This window comes from Ammospiza nelsoni, chromosome 2 (genome assembly GCF_027579445.1).
Source record: "Ammospiza nelsoni isolate bAmmNel1 chromosome 2, bAmmNel1.pri, whole genome shotgun sequence".
Taxonomy (NCBI): domain Eukaryota; kingdom Metazoa; phylum Chordata; class Aves; order Passeriformes; family Passerellidae; genus Ammospiza; species Ammospiza nelsoni.
The window spans coordinates 33,780,597-33,806,847 of NC_080634.1; the positions used below are offsets into that span (position 1 = coordinate 33,780,597).

Genomic DNA, 26,251 nt, shown 5'->3' on the forward strand with positions numbered 1-26,251 from the left:
TACAAGAAAAAAACTACAGTGCAAAGACACACATTTTATGCTTTTCAAAACATCCGGCAGCGAGGAACTGGTGCAGAAACATTTGAGTACTATTCAGTAAGCATTTGGTATTTGACAGGCAGCAGCATTATGTGAGCATGAGGTTTTTTTAGGGATCAGGATAAGCAAACTTTGAAGGTGAAGCCAACTCAAGTCATTCTGCAATGCAGAACACGCGTCCCTGTCAGCTGGAAATAAGTAACTGCACGCCTGTTCTGCTCTAAGGTGCTATCAGTTCATTAATCTAGCAGCAGTACAAGTGAAATTTTAAAATAATTTATAAAAAAATCAGATATCCAGAATGAGATGCACCATATCTCAGAGACTTTGACAAAACAATCATAACAGAGGAACATCTCTAGCAGCTGACAAAGGTTTCTGTGAAAGGTAGCAGTCACATGGCTGGATGAAAGTCATTCTACAGATGAATTCATGATCCCAAACCAAGAATTCTACAACTTTAACCCAGTTGGCACAGAAAATGAGGGTTCTTTTAAATAATTTCAGAATTAGTACCAACTTTTTGTTCATTATGTCTAATGAAACCCAGGAAGCATGTAAGAATAGAAATTTAAGAGGCAGAATTGTCCAAGACAGTTGTCTGACAAAGTGCTAGTAGTACATAAAGTAGTACACAGCGTGATTTTCACCAACTTCCTTAGGCCTAGATCTAAAATGAAGACTGCTTTAGATTTAAAGCAAACCATTTATATCCTCTGGAGAGCTGGTAACCAAATCATGCACAAAGTGAAGACTCACAGAAGCTCTATTCCTTGAAACGCCCAACTCTCAGGTATGAATTTCTATGAGCAAACTCATGTTTTGACCTGTCAGCACTATTAAAATATCTACCCCTGTTAACATAATTCTTTTAATTGCAAGAAACAGTTGTAACTGTGGGGCTCTTGCAGCTTCCCAGGGGAGCCAAGACTGTTCCCTTCAGGGTCGACATCATCTCCTGTCCAGGCAGCCTCAAAGCCTCAGACTCCTTTCCCAGACTGGCAGCTCTGTTGCCTCTGAGTAACTCGGGTTCAGCTGCCATCAGCCACCTCTTACACAACTTTTAATCTGAGCTAGAAAGCAAGACAAGGGTAACAGCCTGAAGGGACACTGGAGTTGCAGCTACCATTTCCATAATGCCTGCCATCACTCAGTCCTCATGTCTGAGGATACAAACCCTCCAACCTACACAACCACAGCTAGATGCTATCAGGAGCTGGGAAGAACCTGGCGGCTTGGGCTGCAGAGAGATGCAAAGTGCCACAAAGTAACCCAGACACACAACAGTATCTGAAAGCATAAAATTTCTGCCATCAAATCCTTCCCTTCCCATATAAGACAAAACAGAAAGGAAGACAAACACACAGAACAGTAGGAACAGCTGAGCACGGCACTTGGAAAAGAAAGCCATGGTGCACATCACTCCATGTGACACTGACCATCCGCTGCTGTTTCAGAAAGCGAGTAAAGAAAACCCACAGCACATGTAACAAAATTACCTGCCCCTAGGTTAGCTTTAAATCACCTTTTCATAGAGCCTGGCTTAACATAAAAGAAAGAAACTTAGTGGTCTTAGTTTTATTTTAAAGTATTTTCACTACAACACAACATTTATCAGTTTCTAAGTATTTTGGGCTCTGGCCTCAATAATAATTTGCAGCAATCAGCTGCAATTACAGAACATTTGAAAGGCATCAAAATCTCAATTACTTTTGAGTTTCATTCAATGCACTGTTTTTCTAGTTTTACAATATAAAAGGAATGCAAAACTCTAGGAGCCTTGCTTTGAATACTTTTAAAAATGTCCTCTGATGTCAATAGTATAAGCTGCCATGCAGTCCTCCTTCCTCTATGTTCCGTGTTATCCTACAAGGTGGAGCTGCCACTGCTGAGCACTAAAATCAAGATAGAGGCAAACAAGCAAACAAAACAAGAGGTAGATACATATACTCAAAATAATATATACCCCAAGTTTTAGTATGATTCTCTGCCCACTCCTCATGCTGTTATTTTGTTAATTTTAAAATTCCATGACCATGTTAATAGGCATGCTTTCCTGAATTATCACAGTATTACCTAGAGTATTTTGTTGAGCTAACAGCTAATTTTAAATACTTTGGGATGTATTTGTCATAAACATTTTCCTTTATAATATATACTTACAACTCTCCTTAATTTGCAGTTTTGTTGCCCATTGCTAATACTATTTTATCAACAGCAGTGTTTCCCCTTAGGCTGAATTAGCCATCTTACACCTTGATCTTTTTAAAAACATCCTTCTGGTTTCTTGGCAAATGAGATTATTGCCCACAATATTAAAAAAAAAAAATAAAATAAATTAGGAATTCTACTTTATTTATACTACAGTATATAGTAGTATATATAGAGAGCAATAAAAAATAATCTATTTTTCTCACCAACTTCCTGTTATTTAATCAGTTTAGGGTTTCTGATGGTGCTTTCCCTCTGGACACTGACTCACATTCAGTGGTTGCCTCAGCTGGAGTGATGCACCCCCACGTGTTCTGCCAGCCTTCTGCCAGGTAGGGTTGTCAGGGCTGGACAGAAAGCAAAGCCCCTCCACAGCAAGAACACAGACCAGTGGTAACATCAGTTTGCATTAACATGCTGGGCTGTAGACTCCAAAGGCTAAAAACATTCTCCATGCCTCACCTGATTCCTCCTGCCACAAAGAATAACGTCAAAGAAAGGGCTGGGCAAGAGAGTTACTATGTGGGTCATGCCACATAAGGTTGCTCTGGAACACCAAGTCAACCACCTTAATCAGTGACCTCTTTAAAAAGACTGCATCCATATGTACCCATATGTCAAACAGGAGCCACCTATCTTTGCTTCAGAGAAATCACCCATGCTTTCAAAAGAAAACAGCAGAATATTTCTCTCTGGAGAATAACTACTACAACTATTAAAACTATAAAATTACAATTTCATGAAGTTTATGAAAACTAGATGTAAAAGCTCTTTGCTTTTGATTTCCTCTTTGCTGAAGCGTTTAAACATGCTAGCCACTCTGGTTTCCATTTCTTTACTCAAATACACACCTGTATCTTTTTTACCAGCTGTACCTTTTCAGAAAGCCAAGCTAATACCTAATCCAGGCAATTCAGCATGCTTCCACATTATGAACCGTGTTCTATATAATTTCCTAATATGTCAGTTTTACCATATTTCATCATTATTGCAAGAAAGGCAATAGAATCAAGATATCACAAATTAGTCTAATAATGACACCTTATGCAAAGAGGTTATTTAAGTTCTCAGTAACACACTGATTTTAATCACTGCAATGTGGCTGATGATGTTAGCCATCCATGTCTCCTAGATTTTTCTTCTTGTCACATAAGACATTTTTCTGTCTACATGTTCTGCAAACTCCACTTGGACTTTTTAACTTCCTTCTATCTACTGCTAGCTATGAATACGTTCTCCTGGACTTCAGCAGGGTTAGATTTCCACCTTTCAAACAATTTCTACTCAGCCGACAAACCAACCCTTAGCCCTCAGGCTTATCCTCACCATCCTGCTCCCATTTGTCCAACCTGCATTCAGAGACATCTACTAGCTTTGTGAACATGCTTCATCATCTAGGACATAGTGCTTTTATTCCTTGACTTATGACTACTCCTTCTGGTCTCCCTTTATTAAGGTCAGGTCTTCCAAAAGCTCCCTTGTTGCCATATCAATTTTTCTTACCTGCTGCTAAACTTTCTTAACCTTTATACACAGTTATTAGGAGGTCAGCTAACGCTGTCTGCTACAGATTTTGTATAAGCTTAAACATACAGTTTAAGGGATGATTTTGCCACTTAATGGAAGTGTCTTTTGTAAAGCAGGGCATTCACATGGCCACTTTATGGCAGCTTAAACTGGTTCCCTCTTAACTATCACCTCCAGGCAATACTGGGAGGGGGGGGTTAAGTGTTCCTTTTTGCTGTTGTTGCACCCATCACACACCTCTCCACCTTGGATGCTTGAGGGCAATATATTGTTGATAATTACAAGAACGCCACACTGAAGGCTCTGGGATCAAACTAAAATTTCCACACTTTATCATTTACTAATTAATACAGCTTTTGTGAAACATTGCAGTTTGTTCTCAGGAGGAAACCTTTATATCCTGGTAGCCATTAATACTAAAAGGCAATAAACGTGCCCTGGCACTGGTGCTCCTAGATAGCTGTAGATGAGCTGGAAAATAGCCAGGGCAGTACCAGAGGGACACTGAGTAGACTAGGAATTAAGGGTTTACTTACACACAAACCTAAACAAGGAGTTTTATTCAGCATACTACTGGTTCAAGACCACTGTTAGGATAGAAAAATGGTATAGCCATAGACAACCAAAAAACCAGGCAGAACTTCATGCTGATAAGCCCCATTTTCCTGGAAAAGAGGATTTTAGAGATCAGGGTAGGTAAGGTACTATTTGCTTCAAATATCTTGATATCAAATGTTATGAACAAAATTCTTCTAATTTTTTTTGTGAGGAAAATGTTACCACTGTTGCTGCTCGGGTGCTGCTTGTGTGTTATGACAATTACGGGTCGTTGTCGTTAATAGTTGTTTTTGTATCAGTAAAAGCCCTGGCTGGGGCGAGTTAATGGCTTTTCTCTGGGACAGTGAAGGGTGGGGTACCTCCCGAACAGTGAGGAGAAGAGACTTAGGGGGGGGTAGATATACAAGATAACTCCAGGACCAGCATGCCATGAGAAGCTACTGCTTCTAGCTTGTTAAAAAAGAGCCCCAAACAACGAGCCAACTATGAGTTGAGAGATTGGAGTGATGTCTGGACGTCAGGAACGGAGTGCTGAGCCTGCAGAGATGCGGAAAACCTTCATAGTCCCTCTCACCCTGAGCACAGGAGTCGTCCTGAAACCGGGAGCGGACGGGGCGAAGCGGCGAAAACCAACATCCGAAGGGGTCACGACGCCCTAAAGGCTCCCACGAGGACCGGACCCCCAGCTCTGCCCCTAGTGGACAAAGCTGCGCATATCCTCCTCCTCCTCCGCTGAGTCGCCCTGGGAGAGACGACGGGAAGCTGCAGCTCCGTTGAACTGCCCAATTCTGAGCTGATCACTTTTAATAAAGGCATTTAAAGAAGAAAAAGTCTCCTGCCCTGTTTATTTCACAAATATCTCCATTCTTCAAAGATCAACCAAGCTTGTGAGTTCAAGGGTATAAGCAGCATTTTTCTCCAAAGTACTAAAAGACCTAAATGATCATAATGGAAAGAAACTGAACACTAAAACAGAGCTGCTGAAGCACGGGAATCTTGAAAAATAGGCCTTCTCTCACTTAGGAAAATTGTTTTCCCCAGACCACTAGACATCAATATGGTCAGAATTGCTACAGTAGTTCTGAGAAATTCTCAGGTGCTTGAGCTTTAAGAGCTTTGTTTAGCTCTTGGGGAAGAGATGAGAGACTGACAAAAGCTAGAGGCTGCTAAGAAATACCTAATGCTAAAACGCTAAAATGTTAGTCGAGTTTTTATAGATGAGTTGAAGCAAAGGAAAGTTCATTGATTTGGAGAAAAAATGGAAGAGGAGAAAGGGTAATGAAATAGTGTAGAAAGATCAGCTCAGTGTAATGAACTGCCACAGACCTTGCTATTCCACAACTGGAACACTATGCTCTTACTGCAAGGCTGGAGGATGTAAAAAAATATACACACATTTTACAAGTTTTATTATTTCTCAATGGCTTAAACATTTTACTGAACTCAAGAAACATCAAACACTGCTGCACTGCTCTGCCCCATCATCAGTGCTCAAGTAGGGAGTAATGAAGAACCTGCAGCACACTGGGAGGGTGCTCCACAGCCCTGCAGGCAGCCTCCCCCACCGTGGGATGGGCCCTGCAGTGCACACGGCATTCCCAGTGCACACTGCCTGCATCGGGACATGCTCCTGGAATGCAAGTCAGCTCTCTCACCAGCCATGCTCCTGATTTTCCTCCCAGAGGAGCACAACAGAGATTGTCCTGGGAGGATACCAGAGGACACTTGTTCCAACAATGGCAGATAACACAAAGTCCTGAATACTTCCCTCAACTCCCAGTTGTCATGAACGGGGAGGAACACAGCTGTACAAAGAAGCATTGTATGGCCCAGAGAGAGAATTAGGTATTAAAATGGGTTCTCCCAAAGAAGAACTGGCTTTGAGGCAGTAGTGAGCACACAGCCACAGCATTCTTCATTAAGTTATCTATTGATCATCTGCCCTTTCTTGACAGTTCAGTAGCTCCTGTCCTCTCCTTCACCCCACACAAAGGAATTCTTCCTGTCACTGTGATCAGGAATTGTCAGCATAGACTCATTAAATCATGCTTGACCAACCCAATTGGCTTCTACAATGAAACAACTAAGTGGATGGACAAGGGGAAAGGAGTGGATATTGTGAACCATGACTTTAGCAAGGATTTTGACATTGTCTCTCACAACATTCTCATAGACAAATTCAGGAAGTGTGGACTGGATGACCAGACAGCGGGGTGGAACAGCAGATCCCAAAGAGTCATCATCAGAAACACAGGGTCCAGTTGGAAGCCTGTCACTAGCAGTGTCCCCCAAGGTTCTACACTGAATCCAGTATTGTTTAACTCATCCATCAATGACTTGGATGAAGGGACAGATTACTCTGCAGCAAGTTCACACCAACCTGAGAAGAGTGGCCAAGACCACAGAGGGCTGTGCAGCCCTTCAGAAGGGCCTTGAGAGATGGGCAGAGAGGAACTTCTCAAATTCAGCAAGGGCAGATGCAGGGTGCTGCACATGGGAAAGAATAAACTCACAGAGCAGCCCAGGCTGGGGGCTGACCTGCTGGAAAGCAGCTCTGCTCCTTCCAGAGAAGAACCCAGGGGTGCTGGTGGACAACAAGCTGTCCATGAGCCAGCAGTGCCCCTGCTGCTAAAAAGGCCAATGGTATCCTGGGCTGCCTTAGGGAAAGCACGGCCAGCAGGGCGAGGGAGGTGATCCTGCCCCTCCACTCAGACCCGGTAAGGCCACGCCTGGAGTGCTGTGTCCAGTTCTGGGCTCCTCAGCACAAGAGAGATATGGAGCTCCTGGAGCAGGTACAGTGGAGGGCTATGAAAATTATTAAGGGACTGGAGCATCATTCTTAGGAGGAAAGGCTGAGGCCTGTTCAGCCTTGAGAAGAGAGGGCTGAGAGGGGATCTCATCCATATTTGTAAGTATCCAAAGGGAGGCTGCCAAGAAGACAGATCCAGGTTTTCCTCAGTGGCGCCAAGCACTAGGACACAAGGCAATAGGCAGGAACAGATGCACAGGAAGTTCCACCTGATTATGAGAAAGAACTTCTTTGCTGTATGGATGACCATGCACTAGAACAGGCTGCCCAGACAGGTTGTAGAGTTTCCCTGCTGGAGTTATTCAAGAACTGTCTGGATGCAATCCTGTGCACTGTGCTCTAGGATGGCCCTGACTGAGCACAGAAGTTGCACCAGATGACCCACCATTTTCCCTTCCAATCTGAGCTGTTCTGTGATTCTGTTGTCTAAATGTCAGCTTTGGGATGAGCTCAGAAGTGTATGTACCAAGCAGTGGGCACTAATAATTGTACATGTCTATCAGCTAACTGTTCTTACACTACACAATACAGCTTAAAATAATCCCAAACAAGAGAAAAGAAGTTCACGGTAAGTGCTGAAAACTCAGGAAGACCCTGAGCGACAAAGATGGGTAGAGGGAGAATATTCTGAGAAACTCTTAGAGCTTCTGCAAACCTCTGAAGTTGGCCAAGGCAAAGTACTGATGGAATGCTGGCTAAAACATAACTTCCACCTTACATGTGATAATGGAATCACACACAACTCACCTTGATGTTTATGAAGTTCTCCAATACAAATGTACTACAGTACAGCACTGCCATGGAGCTTCCTTCACTAAACACCATCTCACCCCGGACACAAGAATTTCCATCAGGGTCTTATACACTTGTCCTGAATAAGACTCTGACTTGGAAGTAATATCAGAAGCTTTTCCTCTAGTTCTATACCATGCAAGCTGTGTTGGAATTCAATAAAGCCACCTACTGAAAGCATATCACTCTTCCTTGATGAAGACACGTGCTCCAACAGAATCTGCATAATCCCTAGGAAGGCTGAACTTTGAGGGGGCCTCAGATGCTCTGTAGCTCATCTATGCCTGAAGAGCAGTGTCCCAAGTTCCTTTTTTCCATTCCATATGGCATTCTGCCATCTCTTTCAGATGGGCAGTGCTACTGGCAAGGACTGAACTGCTTCTCTCACCAGAAGTACAGTGCTCACCTGGCTTCTATGCTGGATCATGAGATGTGGAATCTACCAAAAACTGCATTAACAGCATAAATATGAAAGCACACTGGGATGAGCTGACATGCCAGCTCAACACACATAAAGGTGTGAAATCTCCCCATGGAAAAACTAGCAAAATAGGAATAGTTATGAGATAATTATTTCCAAGATAAACTTCACTCCTTAAATGAATGATCAAAAAGCATGTGTAGATGTGGCACATTGACCTTAACATCAGATTAATCTACACTGACTGAAGCGTAGCCCAGATGAGTTTATTCTGCATTAGAGACTTATTTGCCATGAAGTTGGTGCAAGAATGATGTGCTACTTACTTTCTCCAGATTTAACCCTTTTATGCTGTTTGAGGATATCATCTCCAAGCCACTGGAGTCTATCTTCAACAAATTATTTAATTTGGTGTCTAGAAACAGGAGTGTAGAGCCTCCATCACAGTAAAAAATGAAACAAGCACAGAAGAAATATACCAAGTTCTGAAGTTCACTGGTTATGTTTTTATTCTCCAGTAGTTCGCTGCTAACTTAAAAATGCAGCATTTTACTAACAGGTGGTGGATTAATGGCTTTGACATAAATGTTTTGGTTGAGTCCCTAGATTCAGCAGGAAGGCACTATTATATACTTACATTCCACAAACACAGTCAGGTCAGCCTGCATAAAGGTGATAACTACTTGACTGATTCAGAACAGCAGTTAAAATTTCTTATTCACTGGGTGTGAAAAGACATGACCACTCAGGCCTGGAGAGCAGATGAAAAGCATTACCTCCTGATACAGTTTCAGGGCAGAAAGCTTCTAATATCAATATAGCCACACACCTAATATGTTAATGAGGAAGATGCAGCAATATATAAAGTGAGAATAAACTCCACCCACCCAGCACTACAGACACTACCAACATTTTATGTCAAAACTTGGCCATTTACATAAGAGGACATCAAATGAATTAATCCTTCACTGAAACCAGGTAATAAATCTTATGTACAATATCAATTATTAAATTTAAAGGGAAGCAATGTCTGACAGTACTTCCATATCACATTTATCACCTACTTTTAATACTAATCAATCTTCTGTGGATATTACGGGTTACTGCAACGTATCACAACTTTATCTAAGAGTCACATCAACCCTGTAACTTCTGATCAATAGTACACAAACACACTTGATTATCAAACATTAAATACAAGAAAAAAATCAATCACATTAACAGAACACCATTTCACTACCTTTATCACTGGGAACACAGGTCATCTTGAGCTTGAGAGTCTGTCAAGCTCCTAGTCGTTAGATAGAGCTGCCTTTGCTAGTTATATTAAACAGCTACAAAGTTTCAGGTATCTTTCTCCTAGATATATAAATATTCAGCAGCAGTTTAAGGCAATGTTAATAGTTAACTTCTTCAGAGAATGGTTAAGAACCCTTAAGCTTAACATTGTATTGCTTTCCAGAAGTATTGCAATGACAATAAAAAACCACAGACATAACCTACTGAAAACAAATTATTTCAGTATCCAAATTAATTTGAAAAAATGTTTTAGATCTACAGAAGAATCAAGAAAAACACAGCACCTTATAAAAGAGAACTTGCTGCTTTAGTAGTAAGTTCTGATATACCCAAAGAGTTTTTTTTCAGGTCTATGATGTAGTAACAGGTACTGCTTATAAATGGTTTGCACAGATTTTCCATAGCTGCCTGCCCTTAACCTAAGCAGTCATCATAAAGACAGAAAAGGGGAGAAAATAATCAGGAAAATGAACCTCCCACCAGGCATTTGCACCTCACCACGTCTTTCTTTAAATCATTTACACCCCTGTCAACATGTGCAGAGTGGTTTTATTACAACACTCCAAACAAACATAACACATTCATGCTGTAATTAAGCAACAATCTTCGAGGCTAGGTCAGTCTGTCAGGGTGACTGCCAAGAGTCAAAGGTGATAAAGAAGTCTGAGCTGCAGTGAGAGTATGGAAGAGCGCTTCAGACTGGAAATCCACATAAAACTCACTTGCTATTTTCAAGACCACCTTTAGTATGGTCTTCAGCAACAAGACTGTGATGCAATTTCACTGGAAAGCACACACAAAGCATGTGTACTTATGACCATTTCAATGAAGAACAAATCAAACACCACACTGCTAAGAAAAGCCTGCAAAAATCGATGAGCTAATGCAGCCTAGCACACTTTGGAAGATGCCATTCACCTCCGGGAGAGGCTCTCCCATTCACTCACTAGGGAACCTGGCAAACCAGCAAGTGTTTTGCGTAGTCATGTGTAAAATTAGATTTCTGTTGTGCAAGCTAACATTCTACTAATATTTTCATTCACAAGAGACCAAGTGCTTAATTAACATTTATACCAATTCTCGAGCTATTTACTGACACAAAGGATGTGGTGACTTGATAGCATGGTTCCTTAGACACAGCCCTAAATACAAATATAGGTTTTGCTCCCCTCTACCACATTTTTTACTATTTAAATTTGCAATTTTTCTTCTACTGCAAGTAATAACTATCTCAAAAAAACCCCAACAATAACAAAAAACAAGCCAAGGAAAAAAAACAACTAAACAAAAAAATCCCGAGGAAACAAGAAAGCCACTACAGCGCATGTTTGTAAGAACAAGGAGAACAAGTATTGCTTTCCTGTGATAATTTGTTCCAGTTTGCAGTTCTGCCTTTGGAAGCAAGCAGAGGCAAAGGAGATGCAGTACCACAGCATAATGCAGAATGATCTGTAGCATTACCTTAGTTTTGCATCTATAAGCAGAGCAATGCGGTTGTAATGACAGCTCTCAGCCACCAGAAGTTCCACCTAAAATCATATACTGGGTTCCTGTGGTGGACTTGGAGTTAATATTCTTCATAGTAGCTGGTATGGGGCTTTGTTTTGGATTTGTACCTCAAAATAGTGTTGATCATCCTAGAATGGTTTGGATTGCAAGGGACCTTAAGGATCATCTGGTTCCAACCCCCTGCCATGGGCAGGGACACCTCCCACAAGACCAGCTTGCTCAGAGCCCCATCCAACCTGGCCTCAAACACTTCCAGGGAATGGAGCAGCCACAGCTTCTCTGGGCAACCTGTGCCTGTGAACACCAAGTTGCTTTTGTTATTACTGAGCAGTGCTCACATGGAGCCAAAGCTTTTGCTGCTCCCCACAGACCCCAGCAGCGAGGGGGCTGGAGGTGCACAAGGAGATGGGAAGGGACACAGGCAGGACAGCTGACCCCAAATGACCCAAGGGATGTCCAGGCCATAGGGTGCCATGATCAGCATGTAAAGTTGGGGCTAGAAGAAAGACTAGAACGTTGGTAACCACTGCATTTGTCCCCCCAAAGCCACCCTTACACGTGATGGAGCCCTGCTGTCCTGGAGCTGAGCACCTGCCTGCCCATGGCAAGTGGTGAACAAATTCCCCATTTTGCTTTCCTTAATAAACTGCCTCTCTCAGCCCACTGGTTGAGTCACTTTTATCCTTCCAATTCTCTCCCTCATCCCACCAGGGGACAGTGAGTGAGTGGCTGCATGGGGCTGAACTTACAACTGGGGTTAAATCACAGCAGTTGCTTTTTAATAAACCCTACAAAAAACAACTTACTTCTGCAGGCATAGCAACTAGCAAATTCTGTGAGTTAACACTGTCACCATCTTGACAGACACTCAACTTCTTCCTAAGACATTCAAGAGTGTCAAAACTGCAACCCTAGTCACAACATTGTACTTAAAGCAAGAATGAGCACTCATAAATGCAAGGTAGTTATTCTTCATAAAATAAAATCTTCACCAGATAACTATAGTTCATATGACTTTTTTTGAATGGTTGCAACTTTTAAATGAGCCACCAGCCAGAAAAATCAAGCTATTTTATCACAGAGCTTTTATAAGTAGCAGACTGCTTCCAAATCTATCAGTTTATCCCACTATTCAATACTGAGGGGTGAAATCAACACTATACATTCTTACTTTCCCAATCAAGTATGTTTTACATTACCCACTAAATCCCATCTGTGTACAGTTGGTTAAAGTATCTAATGTGCAACTAATACAGGTTAATTTGATATCTCAATCAGTCAGACTATTATTGAAAACTATTCATACCTGAGCATTGCTGTCCTTACTATTTGCCTTGAAATTCTCAGTTAAGTAGAAGTAATACAGCAAAGTTCAAGCACTGTCTATGTGATAACAAAAATCTAAAAAGCCTCTAAGAAATAACTGATAGCTTCCTAGCTGTCAGCATCTGCTCAGCATCCCTTCTTGTAGGGAAAGGTTATACCTTGCTGCCTTAATAATGAGCAAGTACTTTGTTCTAATTGTTAACAGGAAAGAAAATATCACTGTTATACAACTGCTGAACAACATCCAAACTTAAGCTCCTTGTTCTCCTTAGGGATCCTAATATAAAGGAAGTAACTTCTGCTGGCATCTCCCAAGAGTAACTCTACAGACAATATAGGCCATGCTTAAAAAAAAAAAAAACAAAAAACCAAAACCAAAAAAACAAACAAAAAACCCACAACCCCCCCCCCCCCCACATTTTTAAACTGCTGAGCATCAAAACATTTCCAAAGATAATTAAGGAAACCCTCAAACTACTGATTCCCTTACTTGATTGCAAAAGTAATATGAAGAGGAGTTACAAATAGGTCTTATGTCACAGTTCAGATTTAAAACTTGCTCCAGTTTCTAAAAAAATTCAGGAGAAAGAACCCAACACTTTGAGGTTCCATAGACATTTCTTTCAATTTTACTATGCCACTGCAAATCCACTGTCAAGCAAAGCTGGTATCAAAAGTGAAACTAACTGTACATTGCAAACTGAAATCAAAATCCTTTTGCATTCCAAGGAAAACTACATACAGTTGTAAATTACAGATATTCAGCAATAAAAGAACCCCTTCAGTTTTCCATCAGTGTTTAGCAACTTTATGACTTGTACCCTTAAAAACACCACCTTGAGGGCTACCTGAAGCAAATATCAGTAGAGAAACCTAGTCACTGCAGCTATTTTCCCAAAAATGTAAAACACACCAGCAATAATGTGTACCATAGCCCAGGACCACAGACCAAGCCCAACAAGTTGGTTTTATCAAAGGAAAAGATATCCAAGACACCCACCAACTATCAGACAAAACATCAAGAATTATCCAAGTTTGTTTTTCACACCTCCACTCTTTCTTTTATAGAGATGAGAATTATCTCTACAGTTACATCAGCTACACCAGGCACAAGCAAAGAACCCCACAACTTCAGACATTACATTTTCAGAAGCTGCATCTGCTCCCATTTGGGGGGACTGTTCTAAAGCAGGGAAAATAACCTGTCCCTTGCCAAACAGGAAGGGCGATACAAAGAAAAGTTTAAACATTTGACAAGTATCAAATCAACCCATAAAGCAAACTCCATAAGAGAAGTAATTTGAAATCTTTTTAGAAAAGAGTCATGCAGTAAACACCACCCTGTTGACAACCCCCATCATGCAACTAAAAGTCATCAGAAATTATGGTGTTTGAGGGTTTTTTAATGCATATTATATATGCATAATAATAAGCATATTTTTAATAATATGCATATTTTTAAAACACAGGCCACTATCTCACCCTTTCAGTTTAATTTATTTTGCAGCTCACACAACTAAATTACTTTTATATATCCACTCCATGCAACACAGTAAGAACATTAAGTTTTCTTTGCAAACACCACTTTAAAATTACTGTTTTCACTAAAAATTCAAACTTTTAAATGTGTTGGTGGTTTTTATTAATAAGTTTTGCAACAGTTTAAGAAAACAACATTTTTTCTAAGTGGTTTCTCAAAAACGATACAATCCTTCATATAAGGTAAGAGGTACAGGAGTGGTGGGGAATTGAATCAAAACATAAGTTTTTCCACAAAGCTAACCCTGTTTTAAGAATTTTGTAGATTTCAGCTGTCTCTTTCATATTGACAGACAACACGAGGAGGAAACATATTAATTATATTTCACTCTGTTTCAACCGTGGCTGCTGTGAATTCAAAGGACACCTGCACTTAGCAAAATACAACTTCCTTTCTATGAGGAAAGGCCTACACGCCGATTTAATCACATAAGCCCCCTTCCCCGCCGCAGGCAGGGTGGGCTCGGCGGGAAGGAGGCGAGGGCGAGCGCGTTTTGGGGGGAGCAGCGGCTGCCGGAGCAGGAGCAGCCCCGAGCCGGGCTCCTCCAGCAGCAGGAAGTTTCCAAGGGGCCGCGCCGAGCATGCGCCGTGCGCAGCACGGGCTCCCTATGTGGCAAGAGTGCAGAGGCAACAACCGAACGAATAACAGAGACAAGAGATCAAGAGCAACAAGCTCCCTCCCCTCTGTATTCCTGCGGCCGCCCCCACACAGCCCTCCTTGCCCAGGCTGCTCTCTCGGCCCGGGCCCTCCGCATCCACCGCGGGCAGCCGGGATTAGAGAGTCTGGCAGCCAAAGCTGCTCCTGGAGAGGGAGGAGAGGAGAGCGAGAGCAGCTCGGAAGCAAACAGCGGAGTGCATAACCTGTGCCTTCAGCTCGCACGTCTCAGGTGGCGGCGGGGGAGCGGCAGCGAGCACACAGCTTGTCCCCCCCGCAACTGGAAGAGGGGATGGGGGAGGAGGAGGGGAGAGAAGAGAGGGATGGAGGTGGCACACAATGGCTGGCTGTGTGTGTGTGGAGGAGACGGCCCACAAGAGCAGCCATGGGGGGGCTCAGGGCTTCTCCGTGACCCCCATTCCTCATCCCAGATACACCGAGGTGAAGGAGGGGGGGTTCACTGGGGATCGGGACATTCCCATGTGTTTGCACATGTGTGTGCGTGCGTGCCCTTCTTGTTTCGGGGGAGAGGTAAAAACGGGCAGAGATATTGGGGGGGAGGGGGGGAAGAGGCTGTGAAGCGCCCCCCAAGCTGTGGGGAAGGGAGGAGGTGGAAGAGAGACCGGCTACCAGCGCCAAGCTGAACGAAAATAGTTATTTCGTCTTATGCCTGTTTTCTGCAAGGAGTCCCACCCGCACAGAGCTCGGGAACGAACCCAGGGAAACGGGGGGGGAGGGAGGGACGGAGGGGGGTCACAGGCGGCACTGAGAGGGAGGAGAGGGGAAGGGGAAGTCCCCCCACCTCTCTCCCGAGCCCGCCGCGGGGGCAGGCAGCTCTCTCCCCAATATACACACACAAATAGCTGCTCCCCCCCCAAAAAAAACAGGGAGAGAGGGCTCCCCTCCCCCCGGGAATCCCAGGCCCCTCCTCTCCCTCGGCGCGCTCCACCCCCGGGGCCGGGAGGAGGCGGGGGGGGGACAGCCCCGGCCCCCCCTCCGCCCCCCGGGCCCCCCTCAGCCGGCCGCCCCGGAGCGGGCTGGCGGGAGAGCTATGGGAGTCGCTTACCCTGGTCTCCTGGCTCCTGCGGCGGTTGCAGGACGCGCTCCAGCTCAGGGAAGGGCAGCTCGGGCAGGTCCAGCAGGGCCCCGTAGCGCTCAAGGAAGGAGCAGACAACGGCGAAGTTGGGCCAGGAGCCCGGGCAGCGCGGGCCCGCCGGGGCAGGGGGCGGCGGGGATGGGGCCGGAGGAGCCGCCGCCGCCGCCGCCATCTTGGACCTGGGGATGGAGAAGGAGCTGGGGAGGGGGAGGGAGGAGGGGGCGCTGCCGGGCCGGGCCGCCACTATCCCACAATGCACCGGGGGGACGATGAAGGCAGGGGAGGGCAGGGGGCGGCGGCCAGAGCGGTGCGAGCCGGCTCCCCTCCGCCGCGCGCGGCGAGGGGGAATGAAAACAAGGCGGGGCAGGGGCGGGGGTAGATCCACGGACCGACCAATCGGAACTGGCAGAGGGCGGGGCCGGCAGGAAACGCTGTCCAATGAGAGCTTGGCAGCCTGGAGGCCCCGCCCCCTCCCCGCGGGGCCGGGCGGAGGCGGAGCCTGGCGGGGCCGTGGGGTCGCGCGCGCGGGGCGGTGAGTGCGGGCGCGTGATGGAGCCTCCGTGAGGGGAGCGGGCGGGAGCGCGCGGCCCGCGCCGGGGCTGTCCCGGTCCCGACCCGGTCCCGGTCCCTGTGCCCCTCACGCCAGGCCGTGCTTCGGGCGGTCCTGAACTGCGCCTTCCTTCCCAACTCACTCCCTCCACCCCTCCCGCGGTGCTTCTCAGCGGTCTCTGTCCTTATCTCCTTGCTTCTCTCCGCTGTATTCACCAAATGCTATTCCCCCTCTTCTCTTACTACCAGCTCCCCGTGACCTCCCCGGTTAACTGCCGTTACAAGGCTCCCCAACGAAAAGGAATTGCCGAATTCCCAAAGTGTGTCTTCCTCCTTCGTGAACTTGACACTTTCCCCCTCCCTACACAGTTGATCTAAAGTTCTCCCGTCCTTTCTGTTTGCCTCCCTCCTGTCAGTTTTTAATCCTGACTTTCCTCTGGCTGCTGCATACCCTGGAATGGGAAGTCGCCCTCCTCCTGACCCTGCTCCCAGGCAGCGCTGGAGAGCCACATTGCCTTCTGACACCTTACAGGAATTTGTTCTGCCCAAAACTTCACGCACACCGATTTACTCTTCCCCTTGTATCCTCTTCAGTCTCAGGTTGCCCATTGGATTTTACAAAACTTCCTTTCTTTCTGCAGCATCTTAAAATGTCATCGGGTGCATTGCTCTCGTCCACCTCTTTGTTCCATTTGTTGCTGGTTACCTCCACAGAAGAAAGGTGCGCTGGCACTCTTAAAGTCCACCAGCTTGCCCAGCTGCAATTCAATTGCTCAGCTTGCTTCCGCTTCCTTCTCAGCTGCTTTTGTCTTCTGCCATCCTTATCCAGCGCTTCGTTTCTCTCTTTCAGTATAGCCTCCTGACATAAACGTGCATTTTCCCTCCTTTTGAGTTCTACTTCCTTTATTTCTGATGTTTTTAAACTCTCATGACTTTGCTTGTGGAGTCCTTAGCCATTTCTGCTCCTCATCTCTTTGTGTTTGGACTACTGCAGTTTGCAGAAATTGCAATTTTAGGTTGTACTTGCAAGTCAGTGAACTCAAGGTCTCTTTTGATCTTAAGTGCTAATGTATATTTTGATACTTTACATTTCTCACAGTGAATAATTAAAAAAATAATTTGTTTGAGAGCTATTTTCCTGCTCCTCAGTGATTGGAGCATGCTCTACATCCAAGGATGCCCAAAGTTTCTATCAATGAGTTCATTCTCACTCTAAGATATTCTTATTTATTCTAGTGGCTTTACTGATAATCTCTGGCAGTATTATGGGAAATGGTTTTAGAAGATAATTTTTTATTTGTGCCTTGTAAGTTGTGTCACTTCATTTCTGCTGTTTACTTGTTTTAATGCTGTTTGGAAAAGATAGCATGGAATCCTTGCTCTCTCATTTGCAGTTTTTTGGCTCTTTGATTGCACAGTTCCAGCCTTATGATACTGTTTGGACTGGGGAAGGTGATATTCCTGATCATCTTATTGTTCATCCACCTCTGCCTAACCTCCAGGTCTAATTCTACCATTTCATCTGAAAAGTAGCACAGGCAAAATTATTTTTATTCTTCAGAGCCAGGTTCTGGCTGCTTTATTCAGCCTTTACTCTTTCATTTCATTCTGTTGGGACTACTGCTGGTTGTTTCTTCAGCTGGAATATCCCTTCAGGCAGACCTTTGGAAAAATAGTCTTACAAATCCTTGCTTGAATCCATTGCATCGTGGATGTGCGATGAGAGAATCTAGAGTGAATTAATCCAAGCAAGTTTCAGTCCCCTGTAGGTGCTTGCCTTGCTTCCTGTTTGACAGGACACATGTGCCACTAACTCCACACAAGAGTGAGAAGGAAAAGAATTGCCCTGGACCTCTGGCAGACCCAGTCCTGTGCTGAATCCAGAGTAATGCACTTTTTCCTTCATGCAGTGTTTCACGTGGGATACTGAGATCTGCGTCTGGCAATCCAAGGAGAGCACGTCCTGTCTGGCAGTGCTGCATCTTTTGTAGCACGTGCAAGACAGGAAGGGAGGCTTCCAGGAGGACTGGAAGCGTGGTCATGCCAAGATTTATCTTTTGCAAGGGCAGTGCCTTTAATCTGTGCTGCCAGGGTTCATGTAATTAATTCAAACTGTTCAATCCTGGTGAATGTAAACAATTAAACAATAAAGGGAGAGAATCTGTGTATCTGGAAGGATCTGCCACAGAGATGTTCTGGATTAGGCAGAGGTGGACCTTTTTTACTGGAGAAACATAAAATTTTCTTCAAAATGGGGATTTCAGACCATGTGAATTGGAAGGGCAGAAAGGTGACTCTGCCCTGGAGAGGTGTCAGTGGACTGCCATGCTAGTCCAAAGCATTTCCAGGGGATCATCACGCTGTGATTCCTCTCTTTGCATCCAGTGCCAGAATCACCACAGCAATCAGCCTGCAGTACCTGGGGGACTTTGAGGAGGGGAAGGTTTCTGTGGGGAGCTGACAGGGAGTTTGTGAGGCAGGGTCCCTGCCCTGCTGGTGCCCAGCAGTGGTTGTGGAAGCAGATCCCAACATCGCTGCAGGGCTCACCAAAACACTTGGGATACAGGGGCACTGATAAGGCTCTGGCAAGTTCCAGGCAACAGACATCAAAGGAAGATGTGTACCAGTGGTTGGCTGCTAAAGGAGAAAGGGAGAAAATAAGCAGAGACTTAGAAAACATGACTGAGGGGATGTTTATTTAATCTAAATGAAATAAAAGAAAAATACTGTGTGAAATCATCAAGAAAACAAACAAACAAACAAAAAAAGGCGAAAAAGACAAAGATTAAGCTGCTCTACTTGTCCCCAATAGAAAGGATTAGAAACAATGGATTTAAGTTGAAACAATGAAGATGGAAGTCAAACAATTAGACAAGTTTTTATTTGGATATATAATCCTGGGAGACTTGCTCTCTGTCAGCAGTGTCTGGGGAAAGGCTCGACCCCTTTACACCCCTGAAAGTCTTGTTTTCTGTAGCAATGTGACAGTGACACTCTGGTTCATGGCTTTACTGTTGGGTTTGGGTTTGTTTGGCAATTCCTTTTAACCTCATTTACCACTTTAATGGTAAAAGAAGAAAGTGGCCAATGAAATAGTGCAGATTTATGATATTTTAGGAAATTATTATCATCCTTATTGTTCATTTTGGAGAGAAGATTAAAACCCAGATGTGAGAGGATATTCTGGGATCTGATCCCTGTTGATAGTTTTAAAAGTTGAACATCCAATACTTGAACAGATTTAGCACACAAAATGATTTGCCCAAAATCCTGCACAAAATCCCCAAGAGGACTGGTAATTCAACAGATCTGCTGATCCTCAGTTCAAGTCTGTTGTCACAAAACCACGTGGATAAAGTCTGTAACAGCATCTCCTTCCTAGCTCCTTGGGGCGAGGACAGAATTTTCCGTTTTTATTAACGTGCTGCATATGTTGGCCTGATGTTAAGTATTAAATATCCTTTTTCCAGACTTCAGTTCTGCTTTGTGATGTCTTCCCCTGAAATTGCTTCCCTTTCTTGGGGTCAGATGAAGGTGAAGGGCTGCTCTACAACGTATAAGGACTGCAAAGTATGGCCGGGAGGAAGCCGGACATGGGATTGGCGAGAAACCGGGACTAATGTAAGTTTGCTGGTTAGTACCTTGCATTTAAAACAGGACTCTCAGAATGGTCCAGAGAACAGTGTTAAAGCTACAGACAGAAATTCAGTGAGCTGCCTTTTTCTTTCATCTAGCCATTAGATTTTCCTGGTAAGAACTGAGTGTATGTTTTGGAGGTGACTTTGTGGAGGGGTCAGAGGGCTGCAGCCCCACTGTGTCCTACACGCAACAGGATATAGCAATTGTTGCCCTGAGCTCTGACAGCCACCCTCACCAGACAGCTCTCACATACCTTAGAGCTCTCAAACAATATTCCTCATCTGTCTAAGAGTGCAGTTTTCGTAAGATAACCGTAACAACCTCTCTTCAGACTATCTAAACAGAAGTTATCTTGAGTGAGATAGGAAAAGAAATTATGAAAAGTCAAAAAATAAATAGACAGTAGCTGACCTTGCGTGTTTGGAAGACAGCATTGCATGTGGTTTAGTTTTTATCCTTTTCCTTGGGGTCCCTTGTACATATTTCAGAGGAGAAATATGCAGATACAGTGTCTCATGCACTATTTTCTCTGTGAAAAGCTCATGGTCAGGCTAATCACACAGTGACTTCTCTTGGTAGCCATATGCTAAGTGCTTGCCCTTAAAGTTTATCTCTAAATGCAATCAGAATTGGAAGGAAGTGCATGGAGCAGTATTGGTGTTTCTGATTTAGAAGCAGTATAGCAAATATTGCTATGATGGGAACTTGATGTTGATAATTCTCCCCATATTATGACTTGCACTGGGATAGATGATTGGCTAGGAAAAAAGAAGTTCTACACTTTGGAAGCAAGAGTTAAAGCACAAAATAGCAGTGTAGTGACCAGGCCCAGCACCTGCAGCCATATCAATGCAGAGGATGCAGCTCTCTTGGATTCATTTTGACACAACTGAAACACAAAGCATTTGGCTTTGCAACTTCATCTGTAATCTTTGGGAGAATAGAATTTTTTTAACCTGTCAGAGTTCAGTTTATGCAGAATATATAACACCAAGAGAAAGGTGTTGTTGTCATGCAGATATCTGCACCTTGCAGAGAAAAAGGTAGCTGTGTATGTAACCTTTTAAAATGTATTTCATTTATGGCCTGCTTATTTAAAAATAAGTTTTCACTGGCTGTTCAAAGGGCTGGGTTTTGTGGGAGAGTTGCTGTCTGCTTGTTTGACAATATAATTTTTGTGCTTTATATGCACATGGCTGGAGAAGCAGAACAGGTAACAATAGCCAAAAAGTTCCCAACTAGTTCCCATCTCAACCACATTTTTATATTCCAACCACTGGAAAACTTTGGTTTCAAATTATAGGCACTTACTAACATTTAGGAGGCTGTGCTTTCTTTTGAAAGTTTCTAACAAGGAATATCTTCTTGTCACAAGTAAAACATTTAAATCCGTAAGTTTTTAGAGGACTTGAAAAACAATGTTAATTTAACAATGTTAAATTAAAATTGGAGGAGAAAAAGAATAGTTGGGTTCTCTGGAGAACTAGGTTTTCTGGCATCCTTTTTATTTAATCAGGAAGTAAAAAGTGCATATCTAAAGTAAGATCTTATGTAAATCACTTGTAAAGCTCCTGCTTTAGGTCAGTTCTATCCTTGCAGCTGAGGAGTGAGGTGATTTTCTTTGAAAAGAAATAGCAAACAACAAATATTAAGAATAGAACTAAGCTTTTTCTAGACTGCATCTCCAATGTTGAGGAAGAACTGTCAAAAATTTAATTTTGTCAGCACTGGAAACTGTGAGATTCATCAGCTGCATTTTCTGCCTAGTTTTTTAAAGATGGAGTTGTTTGCCTACTTTCCTTAAGCATGTTTTTCCTGGAGGTAGCTGGAACTGAAGTGTGGAAAACAAGCAGTGCTGGTCATGTCCTGCACTCTAGTTGGAAATAAATTGCTTCCTTTCCTCCTCTGCTTTCACACTGCTGTCTAGTGAAGCATTTTTTCATCAGGAAAATTGTATGACTGGCCCTGCAAGGTTCTGTAACTGGGCACTAACAGTTATTGTGGCCTTAACCCTTGGGGATGAATGGCACCCTCTCTCCCTGGCTGGCTGCATTTCAGTGCCATCTGCTAATGGCAGGAGAAAAGACATAGGTATTGCTGAAATGCAGGCCAGAGAACAGAGCAGGCAAGAAAATCTGCTGTCAAATCAACAATGATACAGTTATTTCATCATGTTACATGTTTTCTGTAGCAACAGTAGTTTCTTGCTAGCATCAAAGTGTCCTGTGTAACCAAAGAAAATCCTTTTGTTCCGTGGCTTTAATGTCTCAGGAGAGCTTCTCACGTGACAGCAAACCTTCTCCAGAATCTAATTATTGTAATTGCAGTAAAACACACCAATTCTTCTTGTCTAAGTTTTGAGTCTACTTAAAAAACCCCAAAGGAAAAGCATTGCCTATTCCGTCACAAACAAGCACTTAGAGTGATTTGGTCTGAGAAAGCTCTGCCTATGCAAGTGAGTTCTGAATTCCAGGTGTGGGTATGGAATGTAAATGGACTAAGGGGAACACAGCCCATGGTCCTGGCAGCCCAAAGGGCCAGACGTGTCCTGGAGTGTGTCAAGCACAGCACACTGAAGGACGTGCTTGTCCCACTCTGCTCTGCACTGCAGCAGCCCCACCTCAAGTTCTGTGTGCAGTTTTGGGCACCCCAGCCTAAGGAGGACATCAGACTGTTAGACTGTGTTCCAAGGAGGGTGATGAAGGTGCTGAAAGGCCTTGAGGGCAAAGCTTATGAGGAGCAGCTGAGGGCATTTGGCTTGTTCATCTTGGAGAAGAGGAGGCTGAGGGCTGACCTCATCACAGTCTACACTTTCCAGAGGCAGGGCAGCGCAGGCAAGGTGTTGATCTCTCTGGTGACCAGCAGTAGGACCCATGGCAATGGAGTCAAGCTGAGAGGGTGTCAGGATGAAGGCTTTCCACCCAGAGGATGCTCAGGCTCTGGAATGGGCTCTACCACGGGATGTGGTTACAGAGCAAGCTTGTCGGAGTTCCAGAAGCGTCTGGATGGTGCTCTTAAGTCGTGGCTTAGCTTAAGATAGTCCTGTGAATGATTCTCATGGATCCCTTCCAACTTGAGGTGTTCTAAGATTCTGTGAACTTGGAGAACCATAAAGGTGAATCATCTCTTTTACTGAAATTTCAGACATCAGCCATGCTAAAGACTTTCTTGTGGAATAAGTTTATTTTATGCATTGGAAGTGGCACTCTACAGTGCAAGGCTTTTTTCACCTGCAGCTTTAGGAGCTCATGTGTTTGTTTTAGCTGGGAAAGTCTTACTTGCCCCATTCTCCATGAGTCCACCGTGGCATTAGCTGCTTCAAGTGAGAAACTCAGACCTCTCAAAAACTTCTGAACTTCAGAATTCTACTTAAAATAAAAAGGAGGATTATTACTTAAAACATAATTAATATTTTAAATATTTATAATAATATTATACTAATAAATATTATTGCCTGTTATAATATAAAATATTAATTATATTTTATATAATTAGACATAAATCTAATAAAATAATGTTATTATATAAAATAATAAATAGTAATATTATTTCTTATAATAATGTTTAAATATGTCTTTAAAACATAAATAATATTTATGTTTTAAAAATACACACCAAAGAGGGGCCAAATTATAGCCACAGGATGTCCAGTATCTTACTCTTGACCACATGGAGACAGATAGAAACTGAATCCAGGAGGAGAATTAGGGTAACATAATAATGTTTTATATTAACATTATAGGTGTGTTTATGCATTCATATGTTTAAAGCATAATAGCAGTAAGTGGGTGTAGTTTTTAAAACATCTGTTAATGTGCTGTGTAAGTTACTTCTTTCTCTGAGGCGTTTGGATTCAAATATTCTTTTCTCAAAATAAAGAATATTGCAGAAATCCAAGCTGTTAACTGAAATTAAGTTACCCAATAAATTTCAGTCCTCTTTAGTGAGATTTGCAAAGTAAACAAGAAAATTAATTAATAATTTCAATTATCTGAGGAGTTCTTTGTATTTAAAGTGAGGAAACTTTGGCGTGGAACCGTCTTTCTTTCAAGCAGATTTTGTTATTTTGAAATCAAACAACAGTATTGTTGCAATTTATTGATTTCACCTTAACTGTTAATATTTATAAAATGCCAGAAGTTAAGACATAAAAGTTTAAGAAATTTGTAATGCATCTTTTTAGTTTTGATTATTTAATAAGGAATTATAATCCTGCCATCAATCAAATAATTATCATCCTTCATCTGCATATTAAATACCTTGTTCAGTTTCTAATGTTATCTACTGTGTGTATGTACAGAAGAGAGTTGTGTTACATTCTGGTTCTGCTAATTTACCCTGCTGCTCTGTGCTCAGGACACACAGACACAGCTTTCCTGCCTGATGCTGTCAGTACACAGACTATTATTTTCCTTCCCTGACACTTAGCATTCTCCAGGAGTGCAGCCAGCTGACCTTGAAGAAGTCGTCAAGAAGGGAGTTAAAACTGTGGTGATTGGTCGTGGCATGAGTGAGGCTTTGCAGGTAGGTTTTTGTGCTGTGACAAGCATAAAAAGAACTGTTTGTTTTCCCTCTCCCTCTGATTAGGAGGAAAAAAATTAAATCGATGATGCTTCACTGAGGGAAAAAGATTGAGGATCAGCTCCTGTCAGGGGTCCCTCAGGTCCTGAAAGAAACATCATTTGAGCTCCTCTGTATTAGTGTCCATGCCAAGCAGTAAACAGGTTTATGTTCTGCTACAGGAGCAAATGAAACAAGAAGAATTTTTCAGAATGTCATTAGTCCCCTCCTCTTGCAATAGGTTATAACTGGCTCTCTAGCCTGCTGTAAATACTTTGGTAATTAGGCATTCTTGTCACAATTGTTGCCAGGGTGTCATTTCAGCAGATAAACTAGCTACAGAAAGCTCAGATCAGAAGTGCTGAGCTTTACTCGGTGAGAAGCAAGTCTTTAGCTTTCTGGTGGGATGAATAACACCTTCTTTAGATTAAATTCCTTTAGCTTCAATTCTATTTATTTTTGTAAGAGAGGACCACATTTTAAAGTGTGCTAAGGAGGTAGGGGAGCTATGTGTATAAAAGCAGCTTTATTGAAGAGAAAAAAAATTAAATCAATCTTAGACCTATCTGAGCATTGTCATTTTGGCTACTGGCAATGACTTAAGTCATGTTTAACAAATGGTATGTGTCTGGTTTTTTTACAGTTTAAGGGGAAAATAATCTGATTCTTGCTTTTGTGATTTCTTTTCTCTTCCGAGGTTCCAGCATCCACTGTGGACTATCTGAAGAAGAACGGGATTGAGGTGCTGGTGCTGCAAACGGAGAAGGCAGTGGCGGAGTACAATGCCCTGGCTGCTCAGGGTGTCAGAGTGGGCGGGGTCTTCCATTCCACCTGCTGAAGCACCGCTCATTCCGCCTGCCCGGCCCGCGGCCAAATCACCGACACACCTCTGCTGGATCAAATTGCACTCAGTGGAGTGTGAACTTGCGTGCCAAGGCATTTGTGCGCTGACCATCGAAAATGCAAAGACAGTTTATTAGCTCAGGATTTAAACAAATCGAGGGCTCACAAAAGGCGGGGCTGTTAATGTAATTAAATCGTTTAATGACAGAATAATTTCTATGTATTGTTGAGATTGACCTAATTTTCCTCTGAAGGCCATCCATAGTCTTGTTACTTAACATATCACCTGTTCACTAAATCAGGAAATTATATTTTGAATACTTTTATTACATTACTGGCTACTGGAATGCAGCCATAAAATAGCCGATGAGCACAATCAAATGGTAGATATGAAGTGATGGTAAAGAAGCACTTTACCACCACTGGATAAATAAGTTAAAAATAAAATAAATTAAAAAGCAAACCCATAACATAGAACTTTACCTCCTGCAGGTGACCTCAGTCATGGTATTTGCCAATTTATGAACATCACATAATAGAGCACTTTTAAATTTTTCATTGAGCCTGAAAAAGGGGAAAAAATGTCAGCAGGGTATAAGCATAAAACCTGGGCCTTAAAAATTTTCTTATTAACTGCCAGTTTTGAGGATTGAGCTGTCTAATAAGTATCTATTCAGAAGTTCTTACATGCTTAAAATAATCAGAAACATGAGTTACAAAGCTAGAGTTTGCAGCATAAAACATTGATATGTAGAAAATCAGTCTGAATTGCTGCTAGCAAGGTACTGCTGGCAAGCTGGGGATGCGTGTGAGACTTGTTACTGGTCATCATTATCTGATGATTTAAATGTTGTTCCAACAAACATTATTACACTGAAG

At 43.0% G+C, this 26,251-nt stretch overlaps 2 protein-coding genes across 6 annotated transcripts in view; one reads left to right on the top strand and one right to left on the bottom strand.

Annotated features, from left to right (window-relative positions):
- The window catches only part of RSF1 (remodeling and spacing factor 1), a 61,269-nt gene extending 45,164 nt beyond the window's left edge, over window positions 1-16,105 (bottom strand). For 2 of the 3 annotated variants that reach the window (XM_059467137.1, XM_059467136.1), the window contains exon 1: window positions 15,752-16,105. In XM_059467137.1, coding sequence (XP_059323120.1) covers window positions 15,752-15,953 — 202 coding nt within the window. In that variant the 5' untranslated portion in view covers window positions 15,954-16,105. The remainder of the gene's footprint in view (window positions 1-15,751) is intronic. The other variant, XM_059467135.1, reaches the window with a different exon arrangement.
- On the top strand, window positions 14,898-25,585 carry AAMDC (adipogenesis associated Mth938 domain containing). 3 transcript variants are annotated; one of them, XM_059467140.1, is made up of 4 exons: window positions 14,898-14,917; window positions 19,801-19,951; window positions 24,398-24,493; window positions 25,227-25,585. In XM_059467140.1, exons 2-4 carry the CDS (start codon window positions 19,820-19,822, stop codon window positions 25,365-25,367), a joined length of 369 nt encoding a protein of 122 aa, XP_059323123.1. In that variant the 5' UTR covers window positions 14,898-14,917; window positions 19,801-19,819; the 3' UTR covers window positions 25,368-25,585. The 3 variants fall into 3 exon arrangements, with proteins under 3 accessions (XP_059323123.1, XP_059323124.1, XP_059323122.1); XM_059467141.1 differs by lacking the exon at window positions 14,898-14,917 and adding an exon at window positions 16,618-17,051 and having other exon boundaries at window positions 25,234-25,585; XM_059467139.1 differs by lacking the exon at window positions 14,898-14,917 and adding an exon at window positions 16,632-17,051.
- Window positions 25,586-26,251: the final 666 nt, after the last annotated feature.